Raw genomic sequence first — 26,150 nt, 5'->3', positions numbered from 1 at the left:
TGCTACTGCACAATACTGTGCAATTGAAGATTTCTTGCTATTGCGCAATACTGTGCAATTGAAAATTTCTTGCTATTGCACAATACTGTGCAATTGAAGATTTCTTGCTATTGCTGAATACTGTGCAATTGAAAATTTCTTGCTATTGCACAATACTTAACATAATAATTTTGGATCCTGATTTGAACCAACTTGAAAACTGGGCCTATAATCAGAAATCTAAGTACATGTTTGGATTCAGCATATCAAAAAAGCCCAAGAATTCAATTTTTGTCAGTGTTCTCCCCAGGCTGTTTTAGCGTCGCGGTAGCGCGACGCTATATTTTTTCACCGTGATGCTATAATTATTCCCGCGACGCTATAATTATTCCCGCGATGCTATAATTATTTTGAAGATGCTATTTTACTTGTCCTCAATTTTGAACTTTCATCTATTATCGATTATGATCATAAAAATTATATCACCTTTAATTGTAATCCCTTTAAGTTGGACACTAAAGGCACTTAAGAGATTAAATAGCTAGGTGTTAATTGCCCTCAGGGTGATAACTGTTTGGATGCGAATATCCCAAGCTGACACTTGTGACATGACTAATACCACGTCTGCAATCGCCAATTTCGACATGGGAAAATGCAATCACAAAACAATTCGAAATCTACGTTTTGTATTACGAAAATTCAAAGATTGAAACTATTTTTTTTTTTTTTTAAAAGGTCGTTTATTTGTGCAACTCTCCAAAAAATACTTTCTTTCTCTTCCGGTAAATACGAGAGCGAGAATTTTGGTTTAGAGCTAAAATAAGTTTAATACTTCTTTAAAAAGTTATCATAATTGGCTTAAGTTTATGTTTAATCCATTTAATGCATTAAAAGCGTCTTATTCATTCACAATCTCTTGTCAAACAATATTTATTCTCGGACTCATTTTCGTAAATTTTTCTACGGCCGCCATTGCACATTTTTGTGTAAACTACGGATCGGAACCGGAACAGATATGACAAAAATCCGCATTTTCATGATAATAACAACAGATGGACAGTAGACAGAAAAAATATACCAAGAGAGAAAACTACGCATTAACCCTTTCGCGGCGAGTGTATCCTTGAGGATACACAATGCGCAGGGCGGATGTATCCTTGAGGATACACGATGCGCAGGGCGAGTGTATCCTTCAGGATACATAAATATTGTCCCAATAAAAGCCGCAATTTTACGCTATTTGCCGTTCTTAACAGTTGAAATCAATGTTTCAATTAAAATCTACGATATCTGAGGGTATTATTTCAGTTCTTCAACAGCATTAAAAACATCGTGAAAGGTAAATAAATCAAATCGGAAAATTTTATTTTCTAAAATTAGAACCGGAAACACGTTTTGAGGTCATGTGGGGTTTCAAAATGGCTTCTCTCGATAACGAGGAGTGGAAGTACAGCTGTTTTCTGTGTTTTGATGAAGCCCTTTATTATTCTTAGGTAGTTTTAACTATACAATAAAAATAAATGAGTATATGATCGTATCATGATCTATCACTTTGAAAACGAGTAGTCGTTCGTCGATTGACAGAGTTGTCTTTTCATCAATACAAATGGCGGTCGGAAACGAAAAGTCAAACGGTTAATTTAGGAGAGATAAAAGCTTCGGTTTTGCTATAAACGATGTTTAAATGACAAAAAACGAGTGATAAGAGAAATAAGAAGACTCGGTTATAATGATTTGCTGAATTATATCCGTTTAAACACATTTTTAACGTAAAAAAGTACATCCGAATGTCGACATTTTGGCAGCATTGAGCTAAAAAGGTAACAAAAATCGATCTTTCAAGCATTGTAAAGACATTATTTTTTGTTTTAATTTTAATTCACTAGGAAAATCTTTTACAGAGCAACCTTTTGAACTTCTGTATCAGTTGTTTAGGCGATCTGAGACTGCGTTCTCGAGTTACAGCACGTTTTTCAATTTGCAACTTTTCTTGACGCGCCGGTCACGAAATTAATTCAGGCTGGGGAATCTGAGCGTGCAAATTTGCCTCGGCCACAGAAACCCGCGGAAAAAATAAAATCAGTAGTGAAAGTAGACTATTTGTTAGATAACTTTGTTAAAAATACATATCATTTTGATGTAAAGATAAGAAACAACTGGGACTAATTCATTGAGTGCCATGAAACAATGAATTTCATAAACATGATAAAAAAAAGTTTTTATTTTTTTGCTACTTTATCTTTACTTGATATAATATATATGTCAAAATTTGGGTACCGTCACGTTAAAGGAAATAGAGCATCAACGCGACGCGACAAACGACATTAAAAAAAATACAGTTAATTTTTTTTACGCAAAATGTGATGCTATCCAAAATTTCTGGGGAGAACACTGATTTTTGTTAAAATAAAACTTAGTTTAATTTTGGACCCTTTGGACTTTAATGTAGACCAATTTGAAAACAGGACCAAAAATTAAGAATCTACATACACAGTTATATTTGGCATATCAAAGAACCCTAATTATTCAATTGTTGATGAAATCAAACAAAGTTTAATTTTGGACCCCGATTTAGAGCAACTTGAAAACTGGGCCAATAATCAAAAACCTAAGTACATTTTAAGATTCAGCATATCAAAGAAACCCAAGGATTCAATTTTTGTTAAAATCAAACTAAGTTTAATTTTGGACCCTTTGGACCTTAATGTATACCAATTTGAAAACAGGACCAAAAATTAAGAATCTACATACACAGTTAGATTGGCATATCAAAGAACCCCAATTATTCAATTTTTTATGAAATCAAACAAAGTTCAATTTTGGACCCTTTGGGCCCCTTATTCCTGAACTGTTGGGACCAAAACTCCAAAAATCAATCCCAACCTTCCTTTTATGGTCATAAACCTTGTGTTTAAATTTCATAGATTTCTATTTACTTATACTAAAGTTATGGTGCGAAAACCAAGAATAATGCTTATTTGGGCCCCTTTTTGGCCCCTTTTTTCCTAAACTGTTGGAACAAAAACTCCAAAAATCAATCCCAACCTTCCTTTTGTGGTCATAAACCTTGTGTCAAAATTTCATAGATTTCTATTTACTTAAACTAAAGTTATAGTGCGAAAACCAAGAAAATGCTTATTGGGGCCCTTTTTGGCCCCTAATACCAAAAATGTTGGGACTAAAACTCCCAAAATCAATACCAATCTTCCTTTTGTGGTCATAAACCTTGTGTTAAAATTTCATAGATTTCTATTCACTTTTACTAAAGTCAGAGTGCGAAAACTAAAAAGTATTCGAACGACGACAACAACGACGCAGACGACGACGCCAACATCATATACCAATATACGACCAAAAATTTTTTAATTTTTGCGGTCGTATAAAAACACATGTACATATATATATAAGTATTGATCCTTCTTAGTGTTTGCAATTGGTTAATTTTTAAAGTCTGCATCACATTAAAACAATTGTTTTTCATAATTAAAATGTCCAAGTGCAAATGTTAATGAAGTCAAACAAAAATGAGGGGGCGGATCCAGGTTAGGGAGGGCTGGAACCTTATAATTTTTACCCTCAAAACAATATTTTACCAATTTTAAGGTGGCCTACACCCACTACAGCCCTGACTATGCCGCTGTAAAAGCTGATGAAAAAAGATAATTTTCATTGAAGAACAAGTTGTTTTAACTTTCAAGGTATGTCTTAATATTGCAAATAAATTGTGATTTCTAAACTGATTGTAGCCACTAACATGCTCAATAAATAATTCATCAACAAAGATCAAAACTGAGAGACCACATGTACAAGATAATAAAAAAACTTGATCCCCCAAAAAAAACCATTGACACAGTCTGTGTTTTATAACATATTTGGTACAAGAAGTTAGGTAAATTTGCATATAATAATTAATAAGTGATAATGAATGAAAAATTTACTATAACTGGTAAAAAACATACAATGCACAAATTGTAAGTAAACTTGGAATTCTTTACACTGGACCAAGACACTCATATATTGTGAGTTTAGCTCAATGAACAAACATTTCAAACACTGCCATTCCTTAAAATATCTTCATCATGTGAACTTTAATTAATTGACAATAAATTTAAATTCTATTTATACAAATGAACATATGTATCCTACAATATCTCAATGTTAGGGACTTTGAACAATATGATTGTACAAACATATAAATACAATAAGGAACACAACATAGCTCACATGGAATGTACTTTTACAAAAAGATGAAAAATAAATGTATTATGCACCAAATAAATCATTCTTTATATACATGTACATGTATATATAAAAAAAAAGGCACTATAAAATAAATGGCAGGGTATTTTTATTCAGAAACTTCTTATTATCATCCATATTATATTATCCAGTTGATTTTCTAATAGGATACTAATTTTGTTGGTAAAAAATATACGTTGTAGCTAAATTAAATTTTTTAATGACAAGACTTTAGTCAGGATTTAACATTCACTCCAGAATTCTTAAATTTTCCAATTTATTCATTTTGGTTCCTTAATTGCCCCAATTACAGCATGCACATTGTATGCCAAGTTTTATTTTTTCAAAATCTGAATTATATATTTAGCACCGATTTTAATTAACAAATCTGTCTTCACTTCTCCTTAGCAATCTGTCTGCTTTAAATGTGGAAACCTAATTTAAAGGTACATATATACTGTTTTTCAGGAATGTGCTGGTTGTTTCCACTTGTTTGGTTAGTTGATAGCGTTTCATTTCATAACTTTTTATGGATTTCTCCTTTTTGAATGTTCTACATATTTTTTATACTTTTTTTCACATTGTATCAGTGTAAAATTATATCACAAGTACTACATTGTAATGAAAATGCCCAAATTAAAGAAAAACACTTACAGTGACTAGAGAATACAGAAATACTATCAACATCAATCAATAAACTATAATATCAAAAAACATTGAGGAAAATGAGACAACAATAAATGCATGTAAACAACATGAACAATAATTATTAATATAACATTTCTGTAACTGTATTCTAAACAGGCAAACTTTCTACATCGTGTTTAAACATTGGAACAACTTGGGTTATTCCATTATTTTGTGTATTTTCTGATAGTGGTATATCTTGAACATCCTCTGGATCTCTACATGTAGCATCACCAGATGGCACCACTTGAGCTGAATGACGACCTTTTAAACTGGTTAAACTCATAGTTCTCTGTGTAACCCATTCTGTCAGTGACTGTTCCTTAGGCCTTTGTTGTAGAATTTGTTGGACACAAGCTCTGAATATGGACGGAAGTTCAGATGATTGGGGTTCATTTAAAAGTGAATCTCTAAACAAAGCTAAAATGCTCCCACATTCTTCTGGTTTTACTTGATAAAATAATTCCTCCAGTTCTAAACGTTGTAATTGGGGAATCGTATACCCTTTTGGAGGAGTAGTAATCAACCAACTATAGTCTACACCAGTCTTTTTTCTTGTTTCTTCTTGTTCTTTGTCGATTCTGACTTTCTCCAGTTCCTTTATATTGTAATCAAGTTCTGACATTAATGAATCAGCAACAATTGACTTCTCATTTCTGGAAGGAGGTTTGCTCTGATCATTTGATACTAGAGATTTCCATACTGATTTTAAGGGCATCATCTTCAAATATGAAACGGAACTGAAAAATTGAATAGATCTATAAATTATTTTTATGAAATAAATATATTGACAATTTAGAATGAAAATAGATGCCATCCTATGACACCATACCAAGCTAACAGTACATTTTTTGTACATGAATCACATTTCCAAGTACTAAAGTACAAAGATGTAATTTTACCTATTCACCTTACATGTAAGCCAAAATGTACAGATTGATGCAATGCATTCATCACAGCTCATGAAAAATCAAACTTGAAATGCAAAAAATGTAGGTCTATTTTACACTTCTATATACTTATGTACATGTGCATGTTGAAATCTATATATTGGCAGATCTTTTTTTGTATATACGTATGTAAATAATGTTTTTATGATTTTTAGATTTCTATAGAACATTATAATCATGATTATAAGTATTTCTAATTGTTTTCTTTATGATATATATCTGACATATTGCTGGTGCTTACTTAATTATAGGATGTCTGTTAAACATGTTAAATGTGAATCTTGCTGTATGAATCTGTAGAGTCATTATTACTTATAGAAATATAAAATAAAGTTTATGGTTGTTTGTTGCATCTTAACAGTGTTGTAATGTTCTAATTGAGGTCTTCTTTACATTTAATTTAATAAACTCATTTTCTAACTGTTTATGATTATACAATTTAACTTTTCTTTAAAAAGAAATACCTGCAAGTTTAGCGTTATATTTTTCTCATTTAAAATGTTCACATTTGTTTTAGTTAGGGCCTTTTCTAGCCTACTACATGGATCAGACAGTGTTATAATTTTTGTCTGTGGTACTAAAATAACAGTCTGTCATGGGTACTACATGTACTTGTACAAATAACTTTTATTACCTTGAAGAAGTATATAATATATACTTCATTAAGCTAATCATAATATTTGAATTATCTCCCTTTAATTTTTGTCAAAAATGTACATGTACATGTATATAAGTGATTTTTTTTTACAATCCTGCCTTTTTTCTAAGTCACAATAGAACAATTCATGATTAGAAGAAAACAAGAAATTTTGAAGTGATAATCAAATTTGGACTCATCATTTGTAGAGAACAGATATTTCACTAATGAGGAGAAATATTTTACTCACAGGGCTAAAAAAATATGAAAATAACAATCAAAACCAAGGAGTAAACAAAGACTCACAAAATTAAAGGACATTTACATCAACAGTTAATAAGAAACAACAGTAACTCCACTCAAATCCGGGAGAGAAATTAGTGAAAAAGTGTTTTAAAATTGGTACAAATGTATAATATTTGTTTGATTTGGCTTGTTTAATAGTTGTGCGTTACGTTTTATGCAGTGCCAGTGGCGTAGCTTGCATGTATGCTCAGATGCTCTTGAAAGCATCCACATCATTTTGACTAAAAAAAATAAAATATATATATATATATAATTGCATGTGTTCGCAGCGGATACAGACTATGGTATACGAATGTAATAAGGGTGAGGATATAAAAATAGCTTCCAATCATTTGCGAAGCAGTATGCATGGTCTTTTCTTCAGGATCATTTAGTTAATGTAAACAAGATGGATAAATCGAAGAAGTGTTCGCGACTGTTTTCGTAAAAAGTCTATGTCGCAGCGCGTTGTCGGCTGCAACAAGCTAAGAGGGCCAGAATACGCATACCTGCGTCATGTTTGGTCTGAAATTGAGCTTAGGGGAGCAATGACATAGCAACGTTACTACAAATGTAGTTAACAAATACACCATCTTATCCTGATATTGTTTCCTGTAAGACCAAAGACGTCATGATAAAAACTCTATTTGTATTAGAGTATAATCATTCATGGGTTTATAAATACCCTTTTCCATCTAGGTACAAGTATTAATTATATTTTCAATAAAAGAACAGAGTTCCAATGAAAAGGTAGTCACTCCGGTTCTAATATTCCGCAGTTCCATATATAGAAGAAAGGAGTCTGTTTTTTTAGATGTCACTCAAATATAAGTTTTTGGTGTGAAACTTTTACATAAAATATTTGTGAATTGAGTGATGGTAGATAATCGAGAAAACAAATAAACTATTGGAAATATCATATACATGATATATTGGTTGGTATTTTGAAATTAAACAAGAAAACAACTAGTGTCAGATTGTAGTGGAGTACACATGCATGCATTCAGGAAAAATCTCCCGAATAATAAAATTTTCTGCAAAAAACAGTCCCAAAATTTTTTAAGCATGTTACACATACACATCATTTCAACCCTGGCTATAGTCCAAATAATTATGACGTCTTGAAAGGCTATTATAATTTTTTTTCTTTGACGCCTTAGTAAGGTGTCAAAGAAAAAAATTATAATAGCCTTTCAAGACGTCATAATTATTTGGACTACCCTGGCTACGCCACTGTGAGATGAATCCGGGTCCGTTCGCGCCCATTCATGTTCGCACCCACTCATGTTCGCCCCCTTTCACTTTCGCACCCTACATGTTCACACCCAAAGTCCGTTCGCATCCTACATGTTCACGCCCAATTTTAATTGGTTTTGGGTTTAATAACTTTGTAATCAAGTTTTGGCAAGTAGTATTCTTATAAGTATAATTGTTTTCGTTGTCTCAAAATAAAGTGAGACAGCATTTTTTATTGTGTTGAATAAATCTTAATTATGTTTTGGATATATAGTGTATTGTTAAAAAAAATAATATTCCTTTCTAAATAAAGTGGGATTCTGTCAACGTTTTATTTTGTGTTGAATAACTCTTAATCATGTTTTGGTTAGTGTATTGCTATATTTTATTGTTTCATTGTTTCAGATCAAAGGGACCAAGCTGTTAAAAACAATTATCTTTTGTGTTTTTCATTTAAAATCTTCAATCTTTTACTCATACCAAGCTATAAATACATTCAGTATTTACACGAAAACATTTAAAAACAACAATCATGATTTTCCAATAATTTTGGGCGCAAACGTGTAGAGTGCGAACGGACCTTGGGTGCCAACGTGCGAGGTGCGAACGTGTAGGGTGCGAAAGTATATTGGGCGCGAACGGACCTGATACCCTGTGAGATTATGTTGTGATTCGGGGTATAATTTTGAAGGAGATTGGTAAAAAATATACAGCACAAATATCCCTTTAATAAGTTGTTTTGAAAAAGTGTTTACATGTGAGTATATACATTACATGTACGGCATAGTAATTATATAATTTTTTAAGTGCCAGTATTTGGCATTTTCATCAGATTCATCATTCTTATAAACTTGTACGACACTTCACTCTTTTCTATCGACTCATCATGTCAGAAAATGTTCCTCCTTTTTCTTATAATATTTACCTAGATATGTACAAAGCCTTAATTTCGGTAAAGAATTAAATTCATGATTCCAAAATAATTCTCATCATTTTGACAGATGTTATAGAACTTATTTGTCTTACGGTTTTTGATTGGTCGAACAAATTTTTATAGCCAATCAAATTTAAGTTTACTTACGCATTCAAGGAAATAAATTTATTTGTCAACAATGGCACAACATGGTCATGGGCAACATCAGAGGCCCATTCAACAAGACTGGGCCAATAGAGAATACATTGAAGTTATAACTGGAAGCATAAAGAAAATATCCGACTTTTTAAACTCGTTTGGTAATACATTGTAGCCACCTATTCTTTTAACATGACAAAAAATATCAAGCACCTGTAGCTGTTGTACATACATTTGTAATTTATACATGACATACATGTTATAATGCGTATATTCCTGAATTCAAAGACAACTGATCCTTCTTCTTTAAGTTTCATAGCAGTCCTTCATGTATTGAAGATGAATCTCCTGGTGTCAAATATTTAAAAACTGAATGCTTCTTTTTGTAACTTCATTGGGGTGTAAAAGTGTTGACCAAGTAATTATATAAGTACATTTTGTATGAAGCGCAGATTCGCTTCATTCTAAAAATGTGCGCACGGTCAACGCTTTTACAACCCTATGAAGTTACAAAAAGAAGCATTCAATACTTATGATTACATTTTTTAGCATAATGATCATGAAAACACGAATTTTATAATTGTTTTATTTAATTCACCTGTGCACTTTATTGTGGGACCACGTGTTATCATGAATGATAGGTTTTAAATATTGAGTAATGCAATTGCTTAAGGAATAACATGTGATGTGCAGTTAGCCAATCAGAATAAAGTGTTATAATGAAACGTACATCTAATGTAATAGAAAACTTTCGAGTTCGATGCATTTCCGTCAAAAACTCTGGTTTTAGTGAACGTCATTTGTGCGTTTAGGGGCGTCGTCACTTCCGTTTCAATGTTGAGCGAGTGGTTGGAAAACTATAATTCTATATTGTACGAATTATTCAGCAAATTTAATTCTCAAAATTGACAATCAGCACTGCTGTCATTAGGGAATTGTCATTAAGTACCTACAGAACAACCATTATTTCCAGTTTATCCTGCACAACGAGGATCACTAAGACGCTTGATGAACGTAAATAGTGCAGGGATACAGGCGATCCCCTCTATCTGGTAAATGACGTCATAAAGGCGCACATAATTGACGAGTTTTTGCCGGTGATGGATGAACTCGAAAATGGTCTATTATAAAGTAATACAAGGTAACCAGAAAAAAAAGACAAACAAAATCAAAATAATGATAATAGTACATTTGATAACAATAATAGTTGAGGGTAGAAAATAGGGATTAAGGCAAATTCTGAGATCATTCTCTTGGTTCCATATACTGTACTGCAGAAAACTATTTGTTGTGGCAAATGATTCAAATCTATAGCTGTACATGTATGTGGGTAAAATGATTATTTATAACTGTCTTTTGATGTTTGCATTTGCTGAATATAGTGTGGATTGCTACATCTGGTTCTATTGTCTATTAAAAGGGGTCAAAAGGTTAAATTTGATGTAGGGAATGCAACAATTTCGTGTATACTGTACATCGGATATAATTAAGTACAATGTAGAAGAAAACAAGTTTGTATCTTAGGCGCCTAATTTCAAGTGGAAACCAATTTATGTCTGTCAACATTTTAGTAACTGACCTAGTGTTATGGATGCGGTATATGTTAAGCGGACTGCTCTTCTCTCATGTCTCTGAACTTTTTTAATCTTTATAATTTGATGTGGATACTAAATTGATGAGCAGTACTCTAACTTTGGGCCTAAAATAAAATATTGTTTGTTTCCCCAATCCCAACCGACCCTGCAAAAACAGTGCTACTCATAAAATTTTATTGTCAAATTTAAGTCAAATATTATTTTATTCATTTCCGATTTTCAGGCTTGCAGGATCGTCCAATGTTGTTCAAGCTTTTTGGAAAAAATAAAAAAAATTTCCCTACCTTCCGACCCATACCTGGCTTGGCAGGGTCGGGATCGGGGAAACAAACAATATATTAATTTAGGCCTTGGTCGAACAATTAAGAGCTTTAAATGCATGAGCTTAACTTCATTTAGCTGACACTATTTTAAGATTAAACTAAAAAGTATAACCATTATTTATATTTCAGACACATCATGTAGATCTAGACTGGCTACTTTGAATGAGAAGTTGACCCAGCTGGAAAGAAAAGTTGAATATATAGAAGCACGGGTAATTTAAAACTCTGTATTGAAAACAGCTCATCTTTTCTTTAAATCTTTCTTCATTTCTTTCACTAAGTGAAATTTTTGTTCTAAGTGAATCTCCAAATATTTCATAAAATAAGCAAAATTTAAATGCAATGAAAAATTACTTTCTTCCATCTTGTCCCAAATATTTTATAGCTGATCAACAGATATTTTTGGTATGTACATGTATAGTACATGATAAATAAAGTATAGCAATGATATTACCGGACTGGTGACCCCATAAAGTTAAGGTCATTTAAACTTAGACATTCTTAGCAATTACTGGTAAATGCAATTTAAAACAAATTGAGATGAGGAAAAAAAGGTACAATTCAATAAAGATGAATACATGTACATTTACATGCACATTCTTACCCAAAAAGGTTTATGGCATTGTATACTTGATGATATCAATAAAAAAGCAAATACATTGTGTAAAACAAAATACATACTGTGGATTTGTATATTAACATTGATACAATGTACCAAACTTCATGGATGGAGGAAAAGTAGTGATTTCTTGGTTTTTAAGCCAATTGCACAAACTCAGTCATACAAATTTTCATTGTATACCAGCCTCTTAGTCATGTTAGTCTGGGATTTATGTATTTCAATGTATTTCACACAAATAAAAAGGTATCAACATTAATCAAATATGCAACATTAACATGCTTGAGCAAAATTATTTTTATTGACAAAAGAGTTCAAAAATATTTTAAACTGATAATCTTACTTGAAAAAAAACCAGTCCTATAGTATAAAACAAACTGGTATCATTGTACAATGTACATGTAAATAGTTTTGAAACATGATATAATTTTAGTGTACAGAGGATGAAATTATAGATAACAATGATTCTATAGAAGAGACATAGAGAAGTAAATGTCTGCTGTGGTGGTTCATGATGCACTTTACAAAAATATTTGTGAAAACATTTATTTCTTCCCATTCTGAAAGTTTTAACTGTCTTTCCTGAAACTTGTAACTTGTATGCAAACTATTTCAATCAAAGGGATATAAGAAAGAATAAAAACAAAATTTGGTTATAGAGAAGTGAAAAAAAGTATACTTTTTTTTAACAATGACTAAATATACATAAAGCAAATAGTAAGCCTGACATATGTGGGTAATAAACACTGATAAAAGAGTTGAGTTTTTGCAAAAATAAATAACCTTACCATGATGTGAAACTATTTTTTTTAATCATTTAACTATGCTAATGTCAATCAGGGGTACTACTTGTACAATTGATTGTTATTTATTTGAAGAAGTAAAGAATGATATACAGTGTACTTAAAGTAAACTTGTTATATTCATATTTTCTTTTTAAATTTGAATTATCTCCCCTTAAATTTCAAAAAAGTATAGGTTAATTTATTTTTATAATTTATAATCCCTTAAATTCAAGTTCAATGTTTCGTTTTATTAATTCAACACAGAAACTAATTGTGCAAAGATCTTAAGTAAGACTTGTGCAAGGCCTTTAAAAGAAGCTCCATGGGCTTGTAAATAAGCTGTGTTTTGAACATAATTGAAAAATGAGATTTTCATTGTCTATGAAATTGCACTGAAATGATTTTTGATAAACTATTTAAAATTCTATAAGAGCAAAGAAGTCCTGTGAAATTCAAGAAAAGAAGATAGTATGACTTTTTTACTTGTATCTGATCAGTATTAAAAACATTTGAATGTTAAAGCCATTAAAATAATTTACCTATAAAAGTGAAATAAATACTCTTGTATAAGTATCTTGCAAATTTACTTGTATAACTTAAAAGTATATTTTTATATTTACTTCTTCAAGCTAGTAGTACCCCTGACCGAATGTATAAAAAGTCAATCAATGTGAAATTCTTAACTTATAAACGAGTTGTTTACACAGGGGGAAAACAAACAGACAATGTACACATAGTAAATCACTCTCGCTAATGAAAAAAAAATCATTAAAGAATTAGATGGTGTGCCTATGAAACTGTTCCTTGGCTGTTTTTTCTTCTCTGTATCCGTATTTGGGAGATGTTTATACGGGGGGAAACAAACAGACAATGTACACATAGTAAATCACTCTCACTGTTTGACAATACTTAAAATCCTTTTATTATATCCACTGATCATGGATATATCAGTCAATGATTAATAACGAGTGAAAAAACATAGCTTGCAACTTCTTGTTATTGTCTTTAAATCCCAACAGACACTTGTAATTTTTTTTATTCCTACCAACAAGGATGTTCATTATATATGTCCTTGCTATCAAATGCACTTTGTTTAATGGTATATATGTTAGCGGCAATAAGTGAAATTAGGCATTAAGCTTAAATCCTAGGCAATAAGCTAACGCCTAGGCATTAAGTTATTGCCTGAAATTTTCAGGCATTAAGCTTATTTCCTGAAATTTGATGATGATTATTCATCCTATTGTCGAACATAATTTTAGGCAATAAGTAAACTCTGGATTTATGCATATTTGGTGATTTATTCTTGATATAAAGTCGTTTCTTACAGTGAGTTGCTTGTAGGTGTTATGGTAAAATTTTACCTATAGCTCAACCTGTTTTTAAAATTGTCAACACAATAGGGACATTTAAATTGACCAGTTGGTATTGTTAGATTTAAATCTACCTTGATGCTACCTGTAAAAAAATTTATTCACCTAACCAAAAGTTTCAGCATGCTTTTTTCCTGAACTTTTTTTTACCTAGGATTATTCTATTGAGAAATTTTTATTTTACTGTCATTCAAAATGTTATGAGTGATCAAGCCAAACAAGAATGACTATATCATATATTTTATTTTCTTGCAGTTACATGAAATTTAAAATTGCATGACCTAAAATGCACTACATTTCATCTAAATGTTTGCATAGCCACTACTAGCAGTGTTTAATACCCTAAATAATCCAGTCGTAATATTTCACTCACTTTAATGAAACCTCAAAATCATATTTGAATAAACAATTTCATTAATTTATTTACACTAATATTTGACATCTCATCCAGAATTCCAATGATTTTAAATAATTCCCAATTTTATTCATTTTTCACTACTTCACTAGATTTTTTTCTAAATCCATAGTATAAATTCTGATTAACTTCCAATTATATACATCCTAATTAAACAGGTGCAGAATCTATACATAATTCAGAATCATTTCCATTACTATATTCCAAATAGTTATCCTCACTTATATTTTGTAATATTTTATTTATATTTTTACTATATATCACCTGATTTTAATATATCCACAGTAAACATTTTATTTCATTTCCTATAATAAATTTCCAAATCAAACAATATTTGATTCAGAATTTTATAATGACTATTAACAATTTCACATTCACTTAAAACATTTCCTCACGTTAGGAATATTTTAGAATATTTTACTTTCATTTTTCACTTTATCACTAGATTTGACTATATCCACTGCATTACTTCAACATTTTATTTCATTTCCTATAATAATTTCCAAATCAAACAATATTTGATTCAGAATTTTATAATGACTATTTCCAATTTCACATTCACTTAAAACATTTCCTCATGTTAGGAATATTTTAGAATATTTTACTTTCATTTTTCACTTTATCACTAGATTAGACTATATCCACTGCATTACTTCAACATTTTATTTCATTTCCTATAATAATTTCCAAATCAAACAATATTTGATTCAGAATTTTATAATGACTATTTCCAATTTCACATTCACTTTTAAAAAACATTTCCTCACGTTAGGAATATTTTAGAATATTTTACTTTTATTTTTCACTTTATCACTAGATTAGACTATATCCACAGCATTACTTCAACATTTTATTTCATTTCCTATAATAATTTCCAAATCAAACAATATTTGATTCAGAATTTTATAATGACTATTTCCAATTTCACATTCACTTTAAAAAAACATTTCCTCACGTTAGGAATATTTTAGAATATTTTACTTTTATTTTTCACTTTATCACTAGATTAGACTATATCCACTGCATTACTTTAACATTTTATTTCATTTCCAAGATCCCATTTAAATAGGGAATCATCTTAAATTTGTAATAGATCCCAAAATTAATAATGAATATTTCAAAAATCACATTTAAAGCCACAGAAACATGTTGGATGAACTCATACTATATCTCCTACTTGAATTCCAGTTTTGAAATCTTTAAATCTTTGACATAACTAAATCCCATCGTATGAAAAATTTAATTCCTTTAGTGAACACAGCATTTTATGCACAAAACTCCCACTAATATATATTATAATAGATTTCAAAGAAAAAACACAGCAAGGTATACTCCAAAATTATTTCGAATTTTATATGTACAACATCATATGTAAGCCCCACAAAACGGTTTGAATGAATTATTTCCTCCTTGATGTCCTTCATGACAATAAAATCTTGAAAGAAACACATCACATTTTAAGAAGCAAAATTGCTATAAAAAGTCTGAGTAGTGAATTCAAATAAAATAAATCCAATATTGTATGCACAATGACACCAAAAGATTTAAAACATTGCAAATAATAATCCAAAATGAGAATCTTGAAGGGTCATGTGAAGAAAAAAACAACATATCCCTCTGAAAATTTAAACTGTAAACACCCTGAACAGCTATTTCTTGTTTCACTGGCAGCTGGACAATACTATGTATAAGGGTTCGAATTTTAAAGAAGCATTTTGGTGTAAAAACAGTTTAAATTTTCAAACATAGTAATACATATTTATTTTAATCTTTTACTGATTTAGAATTTTAGGTAAAAAATAGATAAATCAAATATATCAGGGATTTAAAACAATGAAAACCAAATTATTTTCTTCCCTATCAATTTTTAATAGAATAATCCTAGGTAAGAAAATCTTCAGGAAAAAAGCATGCTGAAACTTTGGGTTAGGTGAATAAAAATCTGTACAGGTAGAATCAAGGTATATTTAAATCTAACAATACCAACTGGTCTATTTAAATGTCCCTATTGTGTTGACAATTTTAAAAACAGGTTGAGCTATAGGTAAAATTTTACCATAACACCTACAAGCAACTCACTGTAATTACATTTCTAATATTACATGTATAAATATACATTCATTTGACAGATCTTTAAAAGTAAGTTTATTTAGTAATTTTAACAATTAAAAAACAGAATTAACTCATACTTTTTTCATGTTTTTGAGGTATTACAAAATATTAAAAATATTTAAAATTTAAAAAAAGCGATTGTATCCAATTAAAAAAGGGGGGTAGAGATTCTATAGAATAGTTATAATATTTTTTTGAAAATTTGTACACTTCACTAGCCGAGCTGGTTTAAACTGGACAAAAGTAGACAAAATTAAGATATGATTTTTTGCTCACACCATTTTCCAATTTTTTTATTGGATAAGTAAATTTTCTTTGTTTACAGTTCCACAACTTGTGATAACAAAATGATTTCAACACAAATTTCTATCAAGTTTTCATATTTTTAAACTATTATTTGATGCGTTTTAATATACATTATTATTAAGAAGAGATATAGTTACGATACTGTTGTCAGGTCATTAAAGATTGCATATTTTGGCGTTAATATTGATTCACTTATAGGGTCTTTGCATCGGAACTAAACACATTTATTCAAAAACCAGTTGTTGGCATGACACGGGTTATGTTCTTTACATATATGTTATGATGGTATGATACTAAACCCCTAACGGGAAGGATTGTGCCTGATGTTCATATGATGAAATCATAATCTTTCAGTCAGTTTAATTGTAGTCTGGAGCTGGCATGTCAGTTAACTGCAAGTAGTCTGTTGTTATTTATGTATTATTGTCATTTTGTTTATTTTCTTTGGTTACATCTTCTGACATCAGACTCGGACTTCTCTTGAACTGAATTTTAATGTGCGTATTGTTATGCGTTTACTTTTCTACATTGGCTAGAGGTAAAGGGGGAGGGTTGAGATCTCACAAACATGTTTAACCTCGCCGCATTTTTGCGCCTGTCCCAAGTCAGGAGCCTCTGGCCTTTGTTAGTCTTGTATTATTTTAATTTTAGTTTCTTGTTTACAATTTGGAAATTAGTATGACGTTCATTATCACTGAACTAGTATATATTTGTTTAGGGGCCAGTTGAAGGACGCCTCCGGGTGCGGGAATTTCTCGCTACATTGAAGACCTGTTGGTGACCTTCTGCTGTTGTTTTTTTCTATGGTCGGGTTGTTGTCTCTTTGGCACATTCCCCATTTTCATTCTCAATTTTATTGTAAATAACATATTTAATTAGTGATTTTATTTCCGGTCTCTTGTGGACAGTTTATCGTTTGCAGTAATAAAATAAAATATTTGAATTACTCAGTATGTAAATGAAAGATGCACGATTATATATTTAATTTTAACTATTAACAACTAGTTTGTTCAATTCTAATATAAAACGTAGTTATATTTGTTTTACTTATGTTTTGTTTCAAAGAGTTTAAATGTACAATTATATTATCAAAATTATTTATTAACCGTAAATTTAAAATTATTAATTATTTTCTAATAATTAATCGGTTTTTAAATTAAAGTTGTTGATTAAATTTGATACAATATTTCAATTTTTTCATTTGCTATTTTCTTTTACGCCAATACTTAGGACAACGGTTAGGACATATCAGCTAAGATAATCCTCAGATACATGAAGCTGCGATGTGCATATTGAGACATGTCGTAATTCGGTCCTAACTTTATCATACTTTCTGTCCTAAGAATATCTTTTATGACCGATCTTAGGACAGTTTCGATAAACAGGCCCCAGTTCTCATAATGTTATTATGTAACAAATATATTTTTATTTAAATGAGTAAATGTCTTTTATTTAATAGCTTTTATATGTTAGGCAATAAGCTTAATGCCTGCATACATTTTTCAGGATTTAAGCTTAAATCCTAGGATTTAAGACTAATGCCTAACATCATTTAGGAAATAGACTTACTGCCTAGGCGTTAGCTTATTGCCTAGGATTTAAGCTTAATGCCTAATGTCACTTATTGCCGCTAACATATACATGGTTTGTATTATTTGAAGGCTTCAGAGTATTAAACACACTTGTCTGTTACATGTACACGATTATTTACAATTTTGCACTTACATATAATCTTATACACTTTTATCATTAACACAGCTATGATTCTTGTGTGGCAGGTTAATGGTTTACCTACTCAAAGAATATTTCTACATGACTGAACATTATTGTAGATTATTTTTTTGCAATGATATATCATATTTGTTTCTTCAACCAAAAAAATTTCTCTTTCTGACTCCTTTGTGAATGGTCTTATGATTGTTTTGCGCCTACACTCAGACTGATGAAGAATAATAATCAAGCATTTATTTTGTTCTTATTGTATAAGAATTAGCTATAGTCATTCATCTTTTGGTGGATTAAGTTTCATCTGCATATGGTCATATCAGGGTTCTCACTAAGGGGAGTCCATGAGTCCTGGACTCATGAAAATCTGTCTGGACTCACCATTTTCAAAACTGGTGAGTCCAAAGATGCATCAAGATTGACATATTTTGTATAAAATGAACACATTTGAACACAAATATCATCATTTTATAGCAAAAGTTTCAAAGTAAATGAATTAAATGTCATTTCATAGCTCTGTTAGGATAATTCATTTTATTGCAATAAAATATCTTTTCTTGCTGTTGGACTCACCATGTCCAAAAACAACGAGTCCCTGGACTCGTCTTCAAAAATCCTTATCGAGAACCCTGGTCATATGAACATGTGCATATCATGTTCATATTGGGATTCATGCAATCCAGTAACTTAAACTAACAATATCAAAATCATTCGTGGAGATAGAAGGGACTAATTTGTATCCTAAACAGATAAACAGAAAACACACAGGAATGAGTTAACATTACAGGTGTCTGCAAGATATTTAGAGGTAGGGTTACTACTCTGCAGTCTTAGGGAAGTCAGGGTATCTTGTTGAAATTTTTCAAGTGACATATGTCAGAATGGTGATGAATAAAAACATTTGCCAAAATCAGATGAAATATGTGTAATGATTATATGAGACCTGTGTACTTGTCAGGGTTAAATGGTATTTGCAATATCCATCCTTTCTACATTTTAAAATTATGAAAATGTAATAAAATAAAAATGATGTAAAGTAAACTATATAACCAAATGTACAAAAATATGATTTGTATTGTTGATATATTTTCAGGTTACTAAAGGTGAAACATTACAATGATGACAAAAGAAAGAAGATCTGAGTTGTGGACATACTGTTGTGGAATTCCATGTACTTTTGTTGTGGTTTTGACATTGAAATTCTAGGCTGAAAGTTGCAAATATGAAAATAACATAAATAAATTTTATGAATAAGCTGAAATATGTATTCAGGATACTGATTGACTTACATTCAGACTACACACATTTTGTATTTTAATGACTAATAAAACTAAGATATGTAGTTGAGTTTAAAAATAACCTTTTATGTCTGCAACACCCTTTATATTTGAAAAAAATATAAAAATTTTACAAAAAAATTAAGCCTTTGAGCATAACAAAACACATAATTTCACATATAATGTATTTTTATTTGTGCTAGATTTTTATATAAAAAATAAGACATTTACTTTTTTTTTCAATTCAATCTGATCATGTTAAAATTTCAGACATAAGTTATGATAGTTCAACAGGATGCTGCTAAGAACAGTTGTTTTAGACTGAACCTCCCTTTCAAAAGTAAATGGACATTTTTTTGGAATGATTTTTGTTTTATTTTTTATTGTTCTTGTTTTTCCCCCAAAGGTTGCTAGAAATTAAAAAAAATATATTTAGAAATTTTAAAGCAAGCTGAAAGCAAGAATACATGAAAAACAAAAATGGACAATAGTATAAAAAGTAAACTACTTTCACTAACCATGATTCAATTTTGAATATACATTTTTTGTGTGCCAATTCTTAATTTAAATAAGCATTTCTGATCTTTTCTTTTAGTTGATGAATATAATAATGTAAATAGAATTGATTATGTTTATAGAGATTATTTTATACAGCAAAATTTGTTATGTAAAATTTTGTTTTATATATGTGTAACTTTAAAAATAATAAAGAATACATTGATGACTTGTTAGTAAATGAATTCAACACATTAATTTACAAATGTACACACATGTACAAAATTACTGTAAAATACATATACATGCATCACCTTTTAAGTTCCCTACCAAAGAGGTTGACGGGAACTATAGGTTTTCATTCCAATTATTTGTCTGTGCATCCAGTAATAAGTTTTTAGCACTTTTTATGCCCCATTTTCTGGTCTGTTCGTCCATTTGTCGTTCATTCATCTGTTCGTCCGCCTGTCCTGCTTCAGGTTAAAGTTTTTGGTGGAGGTAGTTTTTGATGAAGTCTAATCAACTTGAAACTTAGTAGACATATTCCCTATGATATGATCTTTCTAATTTTAATGCCACATTAGAGTTTTGACCCCATTTTCACAGTCCATTGAACATAGAAAATGATATTGTGGATGGTGCATCCGTGTACTAGGTACACATTCTTGTTTCATCATGCTTGAAGATATTAATTTCATATTTGGTTTGACCATGACCACTTACAGATCAAGTTTGAATTTTGTTTTGGTCTGCTGATTGTGTGCAGAGTTTTAGTCCTTGGACTCAGAAAGTTCTTGGTTTTGTTATGCTTATATAGATATTGATTTGGTACAAACATGACGATGTACATGTATCTAGTTTTACCATGACAATTTTAAATTTTGTTTGGATGATTGATTTGTAGAGTTATGGTCCTCAGACTTGCAATTCATCAGTTTTCCACACTGTTTTTTGCCTTGCTTGATAAAGATATTGACTTGATATTTTTTACAAAAGTTTAAATTTACACCACATGGATAGAGATCAAGTTGGCATTTTGTTCTAGTACTGATCTTTAAGCAGTAGAGAACTTTGTATTGCCATGCAATACTCTCAGAATGATTGATTTGGATCTAGTTTCATTTTGCTTTCGTCATCTTGTTCAATTAAGGTTTTTATTGGATATAGATGTTTCTTTTATTTTCGATCCCGTTCAATATCGCTAAAGTGTGTTTGCTTCAAGTGAGAGTGGTTTTGGGTTTGACAGATCCTGTTAAATAGAATATTTTAAAATTGGTGTCTGCTACTTTTCTGTTTAGTAAAGCAAATTCTGACCCGCTCAGAAGTCGAATTATGTGTCTGGGTAAGTAAAATGTTTTACTTGCTAACTGTTACCTTGTGAACTAGCATGTTCAAAACCAGATCAGGGTTAATATTCATATAACATTAACAAATTCTGATCCTGAATAGGTATTTAATTTATTGCTGAATGTTTAACAGCCATCTTTCGTCATCATCATCCATGTCCTCACTCGGGACTCAAATGGTTGCATATAACTAAACTTGTAAGATGTTATTGATTCTTATGCAGTTTTATGAATTTTAAAATTTCCTGCCCCTCATTTCTTACTATCCAGCAGAACCTTATTATTTTATTAATATAAAAAAGAAGTTGTGGTATAATTGCAAATGAGACAACACTCCACAGCAGCCCGAATAGCACAAAATTAACTACTATAGATCACTATACAGACTTCAACAATGAACAAAGCCTCAAAGTCAACTATAAAAGGCCATAAAATGTTAATTGTTCTCATTCTAAACACACATGTAATAATCTCTTCTCCATATAAAGCGAAGAACATAGAATCAGTCTTTGCTCAGTGCATGATGGCTAGTGAACATACATGTATTTACAAGTCACATGTTTGTCGAGTCTGTGAAAAGCAGAAAGCTCGATATAGGGATAGTGAACTGGGGGTGTTAACTTACTTCTTGAAAGCTTTTTATTTTAGAAGGTGAAAGACCTGGATGCTTGATACTTAGTATATAGATGCCTTATGTTATGTAGTTTTTGTCTGTCACATGTACATTGTCCTTAACCCCATGTTCATGGTTCAGTGACTACTTGAAAAAAAAGACGAAGAATTTTTTGTAATGTTAATTTCTATCTTATTATGAGTAATAAGATTACTTTATTTGGTATGTGCGTACCTTGCAAGGTCCACATGCACAGCAGACAGTTTTCACTTGACCTCCACCTCATCTCATGGATCAGTGAACAAGGTTAAAGAAGGTTCACGAAGGGTTAAAATATATATTATAGTATATTTGGTTTATGGAAGGATTGTAAGGTGTACATGTCCAACTGGCAGGTGTCATCTGACCTTGACGTCATTTTCATGGTTCAGTGGTTACATTTTAGTTTTTGTGTTTTAACTTTTTGGTCTGTTTTTCTCATAGTGTATGCAATAGGTCTACTATATTTGGTGTATGGAATGATTGTAAGTAGTACATGTCCAAATGGCAAGTGTCATCTGATCTTGACCTCATTTTCATGGTTCAGTAGTTATAATTATTTTTTTGAGTTTTGTCTTCTTTAAACTTTTTTTTAAAGACCAGCAACACAAAAATTAATTTTAAACGGGCTAGGCAAACTTACAATATTCTATACAAAAATCTGGACTTTGGCATCAAAATCTATTTCAAATAAAACATAAAACAATTTGATTCTACTCATTTATTATCAAACTATTGATGTTTGAATGTATTAATGTATCAACTATACCCATACTGTCAACCCAAAACACTTCTAAAATTAGACAAAATGTTAGACAGTTTACACAAAACAAAGTAGATATATAATTGTAAAACAATTAAAAAAAAATAAAAGACATAAATACGGCCTAAACATTCCACAAAAAAGATGTATGTGGATATTTTTTTATCACAAGTATGTTTTGGACGGAAAACATTTCAATAACAATATGGAATGTCAGATAAATATATAGATACTTCTAAAATAAATTTCTGTCAGTGATTACAAATAGAAAGTAAAGAAAAAATATCACATGGAATAATAGGACGGAAACTTGTAATCATAAAATTTTTTGGCAAGAAATATATGAATGGTGCCAAAATACACCTATAATATTCTGAAAATATTCTCCAATATTGTCTTATAATGAGGGTACTTTATATATTATAATAAATTTGGTATTATCTTAATATCCTTAAGTATATTAAATAAATAAGTTAATTTAATTATAAAATGTTAGTTAATATAAAAATGTTGGGAATGTATAAAATTGTAACTGTGTTTACTGGCTAAGGACCCTGATTGATAAAAATATAATTTCTACCCTTTCTAAAAAGAAAATGAGATTCCTGACTAAATACCTCAACAGTATGCTGTATCAAATAAACTCATCAACTGTTTTCCAGAAATGATGAAAACTTTTAATCTTTATATTTTGGGAATAACTCACCAGAAGATTTTTACAAGTATAATTTAGTGAGAACATAACAATAAATAAAACTTGTCTTCCAAATATGATAAATTATACTACAAAATTCATTTCACAAAAACTTAAGTCTACACTATGCTGTAGTAAATAAACATCTATAGTATTTTTTTTAAAGTATTTGATAAATTTCAGAAAAATATACAATTAGTCTAAAAGTATTTATTTTTCATGATTCAATCCCCTTACCCTCACTTTTTTATCAATATTTTAAAAAAAATGTAAACCTAGTTAAACCTAGTTAAAGAGCCTGAATGTGGGAATGATGCTTAACTTTATATTCGTTGTCTATTAAAGTTTAAATAAAGATTAAACAAATCTTTGGTATACAGTGCAACAACTAAAGCAATTCCGGTATCACCAGGATCTTAAAAACAAGTAAAACAGCCTGTGCTTACCACAATTTTGATAAAAAAGTAATAATATTTATACATTTCAATAATTAAAATGTGTCAAGCAGACTGGGTAAAAGTCTATGATATCACAGTTATGCTTGAATAAATACTCTGTACAATTAAGAAATGTGCAAGATAACCTTTCAATTTTACACAACCTTTTAACAATACATACATTAGTATCAGTTAAGGAAATAATATATATAATAAATCTGTTTTAATTCAGTACATACAAGTAGCTTCAGTATCCTATGCCATAAGATATATCAACCTCTGCATGTGACCTTTAAATGCAGAATGATTACTTTTCTAAGCTACTAACAGGTAAATCATTAGTAAAAAATATAGGAAAATATATGCCACTGCAACTCAATAACAGTGCCTGACTGCCAGCTGATATGTAGCATACAGTAACCAGTTTTGGTCCTTTAATGAACCTCTAGAGGCTAAATCATTACCTTGGTAGTAGTCATTGTAATTTCTCCTAAGAGATGGAAGTTTGTTGAATTTATAGTTTATATAATTTTGAGTTTAATTCTCAAATGAAGCTCCTATTCAAAATCTTTTTGGATTTTCCTTTCTGCCAGACATATCATCCACTCATTATGTTGAAGAATTATAATAAAATTCAATTAAATATTGTAACTGCTAAGGATCTCAATCATTCAGAAAAGAGTTTCTGTAGTCATATAAATACATAACTATTGAAAGATGTTGCAATTTGCTAGGAATTTAACTGGCAGTAAATTTGTTATTTACTGATTTTGATTCATGATTAAACAAACTAAATAATTATATACAAAATAACAAGTGCAATGTAATAAGGTGCATTTTTAACATTAATATTTTTCGTTACAGCATACATTCTAAAATAACATAAGTATGCATCATTTATTTTACATTTGCCTTTGACACACTGTCTATGATTAAGATGCAAACATTAAATTTGAAAGTATTTTACTTCATGATCTAAATTTTTAGGACCATTGATATCTGTGCAAAAATTGCACTTGCTCCATTAATAAATTCTAACATTACAGAAGAGTAAAGAACTTTTTGTCCTCATTTTTTTGAAAAAATAAACATTAAATTAAGTGTTAATATATTTAAAAATTTGAAAATACTGCCTTGATAGAATAGTTATTAACCTTTTAACTTACCAACATTTTTTTTTTAAAATCAGACAAAGAGTATGGAAGGCAATTTTGAATTAATTATATCTAAAATAGCTAAGTAAGGAAAATACCATACACCCCTAGACAAAACCACACTATGGTCATTAAACAGAAATAAATGCAAATTCAACATTATAAACTAATACAAATATTTTGATTTTATCTTTTTTTCTGACAGTTTTCTACAAAACTATCATTAGACCACAAAGGTGATTGGTGAAATCTTTTACACAAAAGTCATTTTTTCTAACATTTTCACCCTGATGTGTATTTTCTAATGAAACTTTTAAAATGATAAACAAATTAGTTTCATTGTTTTCCTTCAACCATTACCAATTGGTTGAAACAAACTTTCAAACAAAATAGTTATCTTTCGTTTCATATGTCCTGTTCTGTAAGAACATTTGTAAACCATTAACCTAATCGTTGACCACCACTTGGTCCACTGGCTGGTCGTAGCATTTTATTTAGCACTTTTGGGGAGGGGACAACTTTCTGCATATATGGACTTTTCAATAACTGTACATATGCTGAGGCGGAGTAAGGTCGATGATTGACGGTTAATTTTTTCCTGCGGGATCTTGGACTGTGTTGTTTACGTTTGATAAATAATTGTTCCACAGTCTTTTCATCAGCATATTTGCTCTCCATCATAGGTTCTGGACTTGGTGGTCTCTCGGATGGAATTCTTACAATTGTACTTCTTGTAGGATCCCGTACAATTCCTAATACTGATTCTGAAAACAGAATAAAGCAAATTCAAAAAAAATTCTTCCACATGATATTAAAACTTATCTAATAGTGCTGAAAATGTTGATTTTGTCTTTTGTGGATAGCTATGTCATTGGTTATCATACCTCATCTTCTTATTTTTATACATGGTACTGTGGATTCACTATTATTCGTAGGATACCAATTATCGTGGATTTCGTAGATACAGGTTAACCACGAATTCAAATGTTCAACG

General features: G+C 30.3%; 3 protein-coding genes across 24 annotated transcripts in view; 1 reads left to right on the top strand and 2 right to left on the bottom strand.

Annotated features, from left to right (window-relative positions):
• Positions 1-4,993: 4,993 nt before the first annotated feature.
• On the bottom strand, positions 4,994-5,663 carry LOC139485206 (protein RD3-like). Its single transcript, XM_071269485.1, has one exon. The coding sequence runs from the start codon at positions 5,624-5,626 to the stop codon at positions 5,015-5,017; it is 612 nt and encodes a 203-aa protein (XP_071125586.1). The 5' UTR covers positions 5,627-5,663; the 3' UTR covers positions 4,994-5,014.
• A 3,426-nt stretch (positions 5,664-9,089) lies between these two features.
• Positions 9,090-20,336, top strand: LOC139485367 (protein BRICK1-like). The gene is made up of 3 exons (XM_071269807.1): positions 9,090-9,246; positions 11,133-11,215; positions 19,432-20,336. The coding sequence occupies exons 1-3, from the start codon at positions 9,126-9,128 to the stop codon at positions 19,456-19,458; spliced, it is 231 nt and encodes a 76-aa protein (XP_071125908.1). The 5' UTR covers positions 9,090-9,125; the 3' UTR covers positions 19,459-20,336.
• Positions 20,337-22,814: 2,478 nt separating this feature from the next.
• LOC139485243 (uncharacterized) overlaps positions 22,815-26,150 on the bottom strand; it is a 107,444-nt gene continuing 104,108 nt past the window's right edge. For all 22 annotated transcript variants that reach the window (XM_071269702.1, XM_071269718.1, XM_071269586.1 and 19 more), the window contains one exon: positions 22,815-25,920. In XM_071269702.1, coding sequence (XP_071125803.1) covers positions 25,598-25,920 — 323 coding nt within the window. In that variant the 3' untranslated portion in view covers positions 22,815-25,597. The remainder of the gene's footprint in view (positions 25,921-26,150) is intronic.

This window comes from Mytilus edulis, chromosome 1, assembly GCF_963676685.1.
Source record: "Mytilus edulis chromosome 1, xbMytEdul2.2, whole genome shotgun sequence".
In the NCBI taxonomy this organism is placed as follows: domain Eukaryota; kingdom Metazoa; phylum Mollusca; class Bivalvia; order Mytilida; family Mytilidae; genus Mytilus; species Mytilus edulis.
The sequence above is the reverse complement of the archived record's forward strand: the minus strand, read 5'-3'. Positions and strand labels throughout refer to the sequence as shown.